The following is a 12,883-nucleotide window of genomic DNA, read 5'->3' as shown; positions in this document are numbered from 1 at the left end:
TCTCGTCGGTGAGCAAATGGCGGCCACGATTAAATTCGTTATACCAGCGTTTCACAGTGGCAAAGGATGGGGCTTCATCGCCAAATGTGGAAGTAAGTTGATCGATGCACTCTTGTCTTGATAATCCACATCGAAAATCGTAAAAAATCATCGCACGAAAATGTTCACGAGTTAATTCCGTTTTATTGTTGTCGCGCAATCTCCAAGGCAACATAAACAACACAAATGAAGCTATTGACAAAACATTTGAAGTACGTTATGGTCAATAATGCCAGACGATTCCGTGCATACGTCAAATCGCGCCTAACTTCAATCAGTGTTGCCAAGGCTCAAAATATAAATAGTGACCCTCGTATGACACTGGTATGGAACATGCAAACGTCCAAGTTTTGAATTTCTTTTGAATGGTTCCAAATAATCTTAAATAATTGAAAAGACAATATAAAATTATATTGTCAAATTTTAAGTCAGGTGTGTGGGGAAAATAGCATTTACCAGAACAGTTTTCATTCTCTTTGTGCAATTTAAGTTTAATGTGTTTATGTTTAGTGTCACTGATCTGCATTTTTTCAACAGCAACATATTAATTACTTCAAATAATTCTGAGAATACAGCGTGTCCGGCTTAAAAGTATAATAACAGAAAAATTCATAATGTTTAATATTATTGTCACTAAGAAAATTCACAAATTGTTCAGGGTTCAAATGAAACTAAAATAAATGGATCAGTAGGCCTACATAGGTAGAACTTAAACATTAAAGAGAAAGGTGAATGTGTGGTGCACATTGATGAAGAATAGAGTCCCATTCTTCACGGAACGAATTGTCAATGCAAGAACATACCTGGACATGTTGCAGTTGTTTGCTGTACCTCAGCTTCCACCTGATGTAATCTTCGAGCAAGATGGAGCCCCGTGCCATTACACCCAAGAAGTGAGGAATTTCCTGGACACTGGATTGGGAGAGGTGCTCCTGTCGCTTAGCCCCTACATCTCCAGACATTACTCCACTTGATTTTTTTTTTCTGGAGGTTTTATAAAGTTTCAAGTGTACCAAACATGAGGTTGTGACCTTCCTGATCTGCGATGGCACATTTGTGTTGCAATCCGGAATGTGATGCTAGTAATACTGTACAACACATGAGTGGATCTTGAATATAGGTTGAACATCTGTCGTGCAACTAATGGTGCACATATCGAAGTGTATTAGGGATGTAAAATAACTTTTTTGAATTACTCTATAGGTAGAAGAAAATTGTACGGAAATATCTTAATAAACTCACAAGTTATTAGTTTTTCTTTTATTATACTTTTAAGCTGGACACACTGTTTATTTTCTTAAAAGTATAATCTAAACTTCATGCTGCAACAGCTCGGAAGAACCGTGACCTGCTAAATGGCTCTTTGGCTTAATAGTGTAAAATCATATTATAAATTAGAACCCAGCAATATTGCAATTTTTGGGGAAGGGAGTACATCACATACTTCAGACTTACAGAAACTTATTTTGTGAGCCTTAATTTTGTTCATTTCAGAGTGTCATCCAGGGTGCAGATTACACTCAGCGTCTTGTTGTTGCTAAGGGTCAAGCAATGGAGGCACTTCAAATGAGTCTGCCTAACAGACTGAATAAATACAGCTTTGTAGCAAGATTCAAGGGTCATATTGGAAAGAAGAATGTTGCACAGAAACAGATTACAGGTAATATAATACAATATGATCTGTATATTGATTCCTTCATAACTGTTTATTCTTGTGAAGACATACATGTTATTGTAGATTTAAGGAAGGAAAGTTTCATTTAACATAAGGTGAATGCCAGCAAGTGTTGAGAGAACCCATGGGAAAGTTCTACAATGGGTGTTAAAGCCAAGCTGTGACTTTTAGCTTCAAAGCCCTGAGAAGAAATGTGATCGCATCAAGTTACTTGTGAAGATAAGCTGATTATTGCTAGGCAGCAAATATGTCTCAGATCAATCAATAGTCAATCATAATCAGTTATTAAAAATGACATACAACAAAGTCAAGCACATGTATGGGATATCATATTATGATGAAATACCTGTGAAAGAAGGTGCAAAACCAGCAGTTACATATTCTCTTGTGTTACCTTGTTTACTTCTGGTAAACCAACTTTTCTCATATACGTGAAATTGCCAAAAAAATTTGAAGTTGTTGGACTTCTGTTTTTGTTTTACTTGCACCCCGGAATTGGTGTTTTATTTCTATTATATCTAATAAATATATAATAAATGTGTACAATAAATAAGAATTGTTGCAGTAAACCAGGCAAAATTTTCAGAATGTGCCACTGGAAATCAGTGGACATTTACAGAAGACTTCAAAGTATGGTAACAAGACAATCACCTGCAGTGAGCCATTTCAATAGTGCAAATGTTTTATACATAGATTTATGGATGTTAGTGAAATTCCTGCCTGTTGTAATTGCAAACCCCTCATAGTCATTGACGTGAGCATTCAACATGTAAGTACCTGATAATTGATGTCATGAACTTGTTGGAAGCATGCATCTTCCTCTGCCAGTAAATGTTTCTTCAGACAAATAATGTGTAGAATATAATGTTTTCACAAAATACTTGTAATGAATCACTGGCAATAAGACAAGACAACATAATGAGAATATTGTCTCCATATGCATTACATGCTTTTCTTTTGAAAAATCACTGCATATAAAATGTGTTACATTTTAATACAGAGCTTGTTTTGGATAATCGATATGAATAACAAAATGTGATGTGTCTGTTGATGGTTGCTTTTTCTTGGAATGCCAATATTTGCCTTACTTACAGTTGATTATAACGTGATGGTATTGTTGCAGGGAATAAGAGTCAGAGTGATGAGTTGGATCTTGAACGGGAAATAAGCGAAGGCTTATTAGGATCTCCAGATATAGTGACAGAAGCTGAAGATGTTCTTCAGGAACTAGGAAATATTACTTCTGATTTAGATGACAGTAAGTATTTACTTTCAGAACTTTCAAAAATGCTTATAAGCATTGAAGCAATCCATTTGTTTATTGATGCTGATAGAGCACTGATATGTAAAGTTGCAAATGTTTCTTGAAGAACCAGAATGATTAATTAACCTTTAATAATGAATGTATTGCAATGTCATTTGCTTTGAGAAACAAACTGATTGTACACCATAGATTCAAGTGTCAGCTAGTCACAAATTTCAAATTACGTCCCTGTGACAATTTTTTTTGTATATATTATTTACTTTCCCACAAAATAGGCATTCTCGGGGAAAAGTTCGCTCTGACCTGAGCTGGCAATCAAAAATACTTGAAAATGAGGTTGCATAATGCAGGAAACTAGTGTAAATATATCTCTCAGTGTTCATATTATAAGCTCTCAAACTTAGAGTTGTGCTACTATGGAAGCACTCTTTAGTACTCCAGGTGTGTATTATGTATGTTTTGTGTCACCAACATACTTCAAAGCACATTGACTTCCTTGACTTAATTCCATTAGTTCCCATAGGGACATAGGGCATCCACAAAGCATCTCCACCTCATTCTGTTGCATGCGATCTTCTTCGCTTCTCTACAACTTTTCCTCTATTGATTTCCTTCCTCTTCAATGGTGCATCGCAATGAGCTTTGGGGTCTTCCCCTATTTATTCCACTCCATGTAGTAGTTCACATTTACCTTCAAGTCTCTTGGTCTATTCCAACTGGCTTTCCATTCTTCTTTTTGTTTTAAGTGCTAATTTGATTTCCTGAATTGAAGGAGGAAGGTCTGAAGTTCTCTTCTCTGCTTCCTTTTCAGTTTGTTCAGGCTTCTCTCATTCTGTCATTATCTCTGATGTTTCTATTCCTATTAGCACCTCTTTGAAGTGTTCTTTCCATCTCCTCTTTGCTCTTCTTTAATAGCGTGCCATTCTTATCATTGGCTGGTATATTTTTATGGGTCCGGTATGTTTGCCCTACACTCACATTTGCCCGACAACAACAATAGTGAGAAGTAATCTTTCCCTCTGCTTTTTTAAGGACTTGGGACCTTCCAGAATTACAGTCCATTCTGGGTAGCATTAAAAGATGTTACTATTATTGGCCATCACTCTTACTCTTCTGCTACAAATTCCTTTTCAGTTCGTCGATGATGCATTAAGTAGCATTGCTTTATAGTCTATAATGCAATATTGTGTGCAATACCACGCAAGAAATCCAGGGTTGTTCGATTTATTCTATAGTTGAAAACAGTGGTGATGCGTTCCTTGCAAGTTGGCGAAACACCTCTCCCACAAAGTATATCCTCTGTCCTACGTTGCACTTGTAACTGTTCCTTTCTGAGCTCATCAATTATTGTGTAAACACGAACATGAGATTTTCCAACATGTCTGTGCCATGCTTCGACTCGGTTTTGTGTTTCTTGGAATACCAAGATTTACTCGATCAAATACGGACCAGAAATCTGGAGGAAATAAAGGAGGGCTTCGAGTAATTCTTCCATTTCTCGTAGTCTGCCTGATTTTACCATGTACATAATTATCCTCGAACCACTGTAACACTACATTCGCTTCATCAGGAAAAATAGGCTTTATCTCATCAAATGCAGATGGAATATCACCAGATGGAAGGAAAGCAAGAGCTGGAATATGTCGAAGTTTCAAACTAAACGTCTCATCTTTGCCATACCTTTTCGCAAGCCCTGATGACTGAATATAGCACCACACACTTTGTCCTAAATGAAAGAAACACCCTTTACTAGCAACATCTGGGAATTCGTGCCTAGAAGAATTAATTGCTGCTTTTTCGAAGTCACTGTTCAGCTACGAAGTCGTTCAAATATTGAAATAGATGAGTATAACACTCTTCTGATTTGCTGGTCATTAAAGCGTAAACAAGAGGAAGTACTTTTGCATTTTCACCAGTTCCAACAGGAGCATGAATGGTGTACAGTTGAAAGAAAAGTGTTGGAACAGTTTTAAATGTCCCATCCATGATCCAATATAGGGCATCTTTCAACAGTGCAATTTTTTTTTATTTTTTTTGTTCGTGAACAAGAGTATGCATTCATTGTTAAAGGATGAGTCCTTCACTAGAAAGTTTTCCTCACCAATAGTCCTAAGTTGTGATGGAATGTCAATACTTTTCAAAGTAGTTGGCTGTGGAGGCAAAGAACGGGTGATAATAACAGCAGGTACTGTCATCTAGTGGTGAATAAGAAAACTACATGTCAGGAAACAGCGTCGATGAACTGAATGGTCGGGCAACTGAGTTGTCGGGCAAACGACGTGATACGATTTTTCTTAAATTGTCGCTTTGATAGTAAGTTTGTTGTTTGATAAAGCTGTTTTAATTACCATTTCTTGCTACTTTTGCTTGTTGTTGTATCCAATTGTGTTTTATTATTTTACACTTTTATTCACCTCTCTGTCAAGATCCTTGTTCTGTTTCTGTAGGAATCTATTTTGGTTTCTTGTTTTTGCAGTATTTAATTCTTGTTTCTACATTTTTCTGACTTTAATTTTATGCCATGTGTTCATTGACATCCAGTCTTTCAGATTATTTTTTCTATCCCCTGAAATGTTTTCACTTACTTCTATAAAATTCATTATCTTAGTCTTCTTCCATTTTTTCTCTATTATATCCTCCTGTCCTTCTTTTATATCTTCATCTTTCTCCATTTGCAAACTTTCAAATCTGTTCCTCAATTCCAATACAGATCTTTTCATTATGTCTCTTGTCATTTAACTTTTTCACATCAAATTTCTTCCCTATTTTGAAAACTTTTTATTTGCTGCCATTGTATGAAGTATAAAGACTGCAATTACCAAGTGTTCCATCCAGGAGGGATCGATTTTCTTCATTTACAGGTAATACAAACATGATAAATTTGGTTTTCTGTCACATGATCAAGTGTTACCCATGTCACTTTATGGATATCTGTGTGGAGAACAACCATTCCATCTAGATTTAGATCATTTTCTGCACAAAGTCTACAAATCATTGGCCATTATCCATAATCCTTTGTTATCTGGTCCAATTTTGGCATTTAAATCTCCCACCAAGATGCATATATATCTTCCATCAAGATGCATATATATCTTTTTTTATTATTTTGTACCAATATTTGTTGTAATGTTGAATAATATTTAATTTTTTCTGTGGTATCTGAAACTTCTCTCGGGGCATGCTGTACTATTTTAATGTTCATCACCTTCGTTTTAGATTTTGCAGTTATAATTCTTTGAGAAACATGGTTTCATTCCAGTAAGCTTTTCTTTGCTATCTTACTCAGCAAAATACCTACACCATCACTACGAGTTGGCCGCGGTGGCTCAGTCGGTAACGCGTCTGACTACCATGCTCAAGGTCCCGGGTTCGATCCCCGGCCGGTTCAAATCCGGGAACTTTTCTAACGATGGAAGCGGCCCCGGCACCCACCCAGCGTCGAATAACATGGGTACCTGGGGGAAACCCTGGGGGGTAAAGGCGGTCAGGGGCGTGATGCTGATCACATCACCCCCACTCACGACCGGATCAAGAAAGTGTGGGGCGTTACCCCCACACCCCCTATACGCCTTCATGGCGTGGTGCTAAGCACAGGGGAGCACTTTACCTTTTACCTTTATCACTACGTTGTTCCTCTTCTTCTCTTCCTGAGTATAAGTTCGATACCTGGTGGAGGCATGTGGTGCAGTGGTTTGGATCCCACTTTAAATTGTAGATCCAGTCCTGATCCAGCCTTTCTGTGCATAAAGTGGACTTAAAACAACAATTCTATCAATAATTCTATATCTTCCTGAGTATAAGAATGTATATCCATCCATAGTTTGTATCTCTCCAAATACTTTCCACCTTGTTTCACTGATTCCCAATATGTCCAACCCATAGGCCTGCATTTGGGCTACTGCTTGCTGAAGCCCACTACTCTCATTTTAAACATTCTCACATTCCAACACACAATTTTCGTTTTACCTTTCATGCCAAAGGTTGTCATCACGGAGTAGGACCGGCTATTCTTCATGCATGTTCCTTTAATAATGGAGTTTAAGGTGTGTGGGTTATTAAAGCCCACAGCACCCTATCTTGGTGATAGGACTTCTACCTTGGCCTCCAAACAGGCCGAATTTCTGTAGCCGTTTTCTCCCTTAGCCTTTGAAGATCCGTCTTCACCACAAGGCAGTGGTTCTCTCTTACCAAGAGAGTAGGTTGACTCTTCTTCCATCTGTGCCATGTCGAAGGAATCCTTCTCAGCCACATCTGCCATTGAGGACTTCACTGTACCCTGGCAAGGGGCTACCATCCGGAGCCAGATGGACCAAGGTTTTTTTAAGGAGGGGTTACTCCTCTTGGTTCGTCTACCATTGAGACAACCTTCCATCTTCTTCCGCCATTAGAACCATTGACCAATAGATTGCTTCTTAGTCTGACTCCTCCTCACTAGCCTGCCTGGCATAGAAGACCGTACTGGTAGCTATGCTACTTCCTGTGTATCTTCAGAGCACAGAAACCCCACCACCAAGGACAAGGTCATGCAACCACTAGATGAGGTTAAGGCACATTAAGTTATCTTAATTGTTGAGCAACTGATAGTGTAGATAGTCCTAAAACGAAGCAGAAATAGTGATAAGTGCAGTGATTGATTTTCATTTTTTTTAAATGCTTCTTTATTTTGTTGTAAGTAGGTGTACAGCAGAGTTTCGATAATCTGATGTTCTGTATATTCTGAGGCAAAAAAAATAGTGTTCTTCTGATAAATGCTCAGATAAATGGGTTTGTGAACAGAAAAGAATCAACGTCCTGAAGCAGAATACACGTGACCATTTCTTTTAAAGTATAAGTTCAGTATTGTGTATCTATCCCCCCCCCCCAAACATTACTGCTCTTCTGTACTGAGCAGTACAATATTCATACAATATTGTATATCCCATTTCTCACATAGTTTCCTCATGTTTTTTTTTTCTTTTGCCTTTTCAAATTTTCTCTAAGCTCTTCCGTATAGTGCGAGCTTTTTTTTAGTCAATCAGTCTTAGTCCCATCCACATCAAATTATCGGGATTCTATTGTAATGATTTAATGTTAACATAACCAAATTGATAACGTGTTCTTTCTGCTCAGGTGAATTTGAAAGGAAAAGATCTGTGAAACGCAAGAAGAAATCTCAGATTGAGTCGATAGGTGCTCAAAATAATGGCATGCCCATAAAAGAAAGCACCAAGAAGAAAAAGAAGAAATATGTCAATTCGTCAGGGGTATCAACAGTAGCAGTAAAGAAGCCTAGATTTGACCCTACAATTTTCACTGCAGAAATGAGTGAAGATATCGAGAATGAAACTGAAAAGGCTAAGAATGATGTATTTGACAGACTCAAGGAGACACAATATGTTAAGTCAATCGATTCAGAAGACAAAAAGGTGGTAGAAGAATCTCTTGATGTGTCTGGACCAGAGAGCCAAAAGTATGAAATGAAGTCTGATGGGATAGAAAAGATGAAAACTGATCATGAAGGAGAAGACAGTGACAACAAGCAAAATGACGACTCATGTAATGAAAGTGATGATGAAACTCAGCTCGATGATGACAAAATGAAGTCAGATGCTGTTAAGGAACCCCCAGTTGAAAATGACACTGATTTATTTGATAACAGTGATGTTAATGATACAATGCAAAATGGCGAAAGAAGTGAAGAAACATCAAGAGGGCAAAGCTGTATAAATCAGCAAAATGACTTGAATGTTTCTCCAACAGATGACACTGCTTATATGTCACAGGGTTCAGCTCCTGGCAGTTCCCCTGCATTTGACCCGGAAGAGTGAATTTGGACTAGAAGTGTGAATTCAAAACCTCTTTTCAAGTTAAGTAAAGTCTTAATATTTTCAAACAAGTAGAATTTTCTGCTAACCTATATCCATAAAACAGATGTTATTTTCCCTTGTGCATTATTGCTTATAGTTTATTAGTAGTAGTACTGTTGTTATTTAATAGTTTCTGGTTATTTTCCAAAGCACAAAATGTGTAATGGATGGGGTTTTTCAACACAACATCCACTATTGTGCAATAATTGTTTTTGAAAATCTGCATATATCATAAAACAAACTTTTTTTTGTATGAAAGTTGCTATTTATACAGTAGCAACATTATTAGTGAACACTGAAGGTGAGAATTTGAGTTTTTTTTCTTCTTAAGTTTGTGTTACTACATCTACAAAGAAAAAACTTATGTAAGATATTGTCTTTCTCATGTCCTTTTTTTATAAAGTTTCAATAAAGTTTTCAACTAAGGATTAAAGTTTTATTTGTACAACAAATCAATAATGTTTACATAAAAGTACATAAAGGGCTTCCTGGTGGAGTAACAATAAAGTCACCGTAATCACTGCGTCTCAGGTTCAATATCTGGTGTTTGCACAGTGGTTTGGATCTCACTTTATAAACTGTAGGTCCAGTCCCGATTGGCCTCTGTTTTTATGAAGTGGACTTACAACAACAATTTAAGCAATTCAATAAAAGTGCATAAGAAGCTATTATTATCATTAGTTCAAAATTAAGGCTTTAGTCAAGGATTTTTTATTAGGTTTGTGTGAAATTTCTCTCATCTTCTGTTCAATTTAAAAACATTTCCAGTTTTCAATTAAGGTAATGTCATACAATATACTTCTATCTACTGTACCTTCAGCAAGAAGTTACGTGATTTTCTATTTGATCTATGTAATTTTTACACTCTCTCTGAGCAAAGGGAGTGTAGGTGATGCAATCAGCTGCTTGCCATGTAATCCAGGCCTCTGTTGCCAAAATGTGCAACGTTCATCATCACATTGTGTCAGTGCCAAGTGTTTGCATCATCATGAAGGGGAAAACCATACACAATGAAAGCCGAGATGTAATATTTATAGTGGAAGCACAAGCAAAAATGCCTGCACAGACCAGCGACTCTTGTGCACCGTACTCCTGCATGGAGGGGAGGGGGAGAGAGGAGCATGCTTCCTTATGGCCAGAGCTGAACGGAAGAAGGGAGATGGAGACTTTTCGTTGAAACTTATTTTGTTTGTGGTCGCTCTATAACATTGTTGAATTTTTTGACGACAAAGCAAGGAAAGGAAGCAAAGGGACACTGAGGCACAAGTCTGCAGTGACTGCCAAAGGAGATTATAAATGGCTGGTTAGCAAGTTGGCCATGGTCTTTATTTCCTTGGTAGGAGTGTAAAGCTTGTTGTGGGTCCACTCTGTATCCATGTAAACTATAGTAATCCCTCAGTAATCCAGCAGATATTAGACGAGAGGACTGCTGGATTAACTAAAATGCCGGACTAGTGGAGATTCACTTAAAAAAGCACATTTTAATAGCAAACCCTATGTTTATTGCACAAAATATGTGTGTATGTACATATATTAAAATTGAAATTAGTGTTGTAAAAAAAATTACGTACAGATCGCTATACTGAGCCTAGTGTTTTCCTCGTGCCAGGGTCTCTGACAACGACATACAGTAACTTGTTTTCCCTTTCACGCTCCCCACTCGCTCAACACCTGACTACCGGAGGGACCGGATTGGCGAAGTGCCGGATTATAGAGGGACCACTGTAATACCATCTATCCCTATAGTTTAAAGTAAGTTCTGCTCCATTGTGCTACATTCCCTTGCACAGTTTGTTAACCCTTTGCTTTTCCTGCCTGTAGCAATGACGCAGGCCTACACTGAAGCCATCTCAGGATCATGAAATCACGAACACTGAATTATTGTTTAACAGTTTATTGTAGTATGAATTATGCAGTCACATTGGTCTAATAGTGGGAGTAACACTCAGGTTCATCGACAATATTATTTGGCTTTACAGAATGGAAATATTAGCAAATTTTGAATGAGTCTATTTACACCTGGTCCACCGAGGCAGTCTTCTTCCTAGTCCACCCAGGAAGTGCAGTATATTACTCCAGCTACTAAAATTTCTGGGTATTTATACCTGAGGTTTTACTCTCCAACCCCCATTTCTTTACATAATTATCGCATCATAATAAAGTTAATTGAAATTTAAATATTTGAAATTATTTATACATATTGTCACGCTCCGGCTACTTTACATTGATAACAAAACAATTATGATTATTCACATCTTCGCTAAGGTAAGTGCCTAGCAGTCGGAGCCCAAGAGATATATATAAGAGAGTAGACTACTGACTACTTCTCGAAAACACACTAGCAACAAGATTTCATTTAGTTAATACTATATAATTAATAGTTAAAGACAAACATGAAATACGATTACATCAATGGCCCTTGCATTCATTCATTCACATTCTCACTCATGCTTTGGCATTTCAAACATAAAAAGAGATACAACTTTGACTTTGTGATTAAAGTAATTAATGCAGAACCGGTTATATCTAATGTATTCACGTTTCTTTCTACCTAACTTGTAATCACGTTGTAGATTACACATGGACGAAAACCCTTTAGCTGCATTGTTCCTTTTGTTTTCTTTTCTTTTAGTTATTTGACACTTTTCTATGGGACCATAAATGCACATTACATATGATACCATTATATTATACTCTTATAATTCAAAGATTTATCACAGTTATCCTGTTTACATTAGTGATTGATAGTGCCGGACAAATCTGAAAGTTCTTTTATGCAAATATGATTTTTACTGAAATTCCTGCTATGAGTAAAGTAATAATTGTCATCAAAAGTAATATATTAACTGTCGTAATAAGCAGGCACTGTCAATTAACGGATGGTAACGAACATATCTCAGTGAGTTCAGCAGGCAATATTAATTCATGGCGGGTGAAAGAATCTCGGGACACACTGTCGCTTACCTTTGCTGAATCTAGCAGGCATGTCCAACCCAGGCGATTACAGGTTACTTCTCGGCATCTTGCTGTAAAGGTGGTGTTTATCCGGCCTTTCTGGTTGCTGACTTCTTGATGAATAAGGCTTCTTGCTGTTATGGTTTCACACAAATGAGCAGGGATCTTTCAAAGGTGTAAACATCGTGCGATAGGTAAGGGGCAGGCCCCATTTTCTTCTCTACTCCATCTCGACTTAACACACATTAATTTTTGCTGTTTGCGTCCATTGACCATGTGACTGTGAAAATGCTATGTATTTTTTTTCTTTTCATAAATAACTTGAACTATTGTTTACATTTGGCCTCACAATAAATTATGTAAGTATATATCAGAAAACAAACCTATCCATTCTTTACTTTCCAGCATGTTGGGCCAACGCAGTAAAATCATATGTTGGCCCAACGTTGGAACCATGGCCAAAATTTCCGTTGGCCAACGGTATGTTTTTGCGTTGGGCCAATCGTTGGCCAACCATTTTCAGTATCCTTGGGCCAACCACTTTTGGTTACTTGGGATCCATCCTTCTGTCCTTGTAAGGCCGCAAACCTGTCATAATACTAATATATGTAATGAGGATAATTTAATAAAAACATGTGGTGAAAGGCTCTTCTCCTGAAGAGCCGCCACTGACAATGTGGAAAATGGAGCTCACATTTTAAATGAGCATCAGTGTTTCATTTCTGTTTATTTATTGATAAGACATCAGGCAATGGCCTGTTCTACATTTTCTGTCTTTAGTTGGTAAGTTTACATGATTTAATTGAATTTCTGGAATTACACAAAATTTTGGGAGCATTAAGAGTCCCGACCCCCATTTTGGGGGTGGTTGTTACTCCACTGATTGTGATCTGCTAGAAAGGATTGGAGCAACAATGGGACTCTATTCACTGATCACGTGTCACTCAATGAAAAGCCCATTGGAAGGATTTGACCCTCGAAAGGTACTTGCTACATGGATACGGAGTTTTCGTTAGTGGACCTCAATATTATTCATAATTTTTAACGATGTCACTTGTTTTCGATATGCCACTAAACATACATTCCTTGAAATATTTAATGAAA

The 12,883-nt window shown here is 37.4% G+C and overlaps 1 protein-coding gene across 1 annotated transcript in view; it reads left to right on the top strand.

Annotated features, from left to right (window-relative positions):
- Positions 1 to 9,233, top strand: part of LOC145987184 (uncharacterized) — a 60,815-nt gene extending 51,582 nt beyond the window's left edge. Inside the window, exons 10-12 of the mRNA XM_083121697.1 lie at positions 1,534 to 1,699; positions 2,838 to 2,972; positions 8,088 to 9,233. Of these exons, the coding sequence (XP_082977823.1) occupies positions 1,534 to 1,699; positions 2,838 to 2,972; positions 8,088 to 8,785 (999 nt within the window). The 3' untranslated portion in view covers positions 8,786 to 9,233. The remainder of the gene's footprint in view (positions 1 to 1,533; positions 1,700 to 2,837; positions 2,973 to 8,087) is intronic.
- The last annotated feature ends 3,650 nt before the right edge of the window (positions 9,234 to 12,883 follow it).

Source organism: Lepisma saccharinum, chromosome 4 (assembly GCF_977018435.1).
Source record: "Lepisma saccharinum chromosome 4, izLepSacc3.1, whole genome shotgun sequence".
In the NCBI taxonomy this organism is placed as follows: Eukaryota; Metazoa; Arthropoda; class Insecta; order Zygentoma; family Lepismatidae; genus Lepisma; species Lepisma saccharinum.
This window is presented reverse-complemented; position numbering and strand designations above follow the sequence as displayed.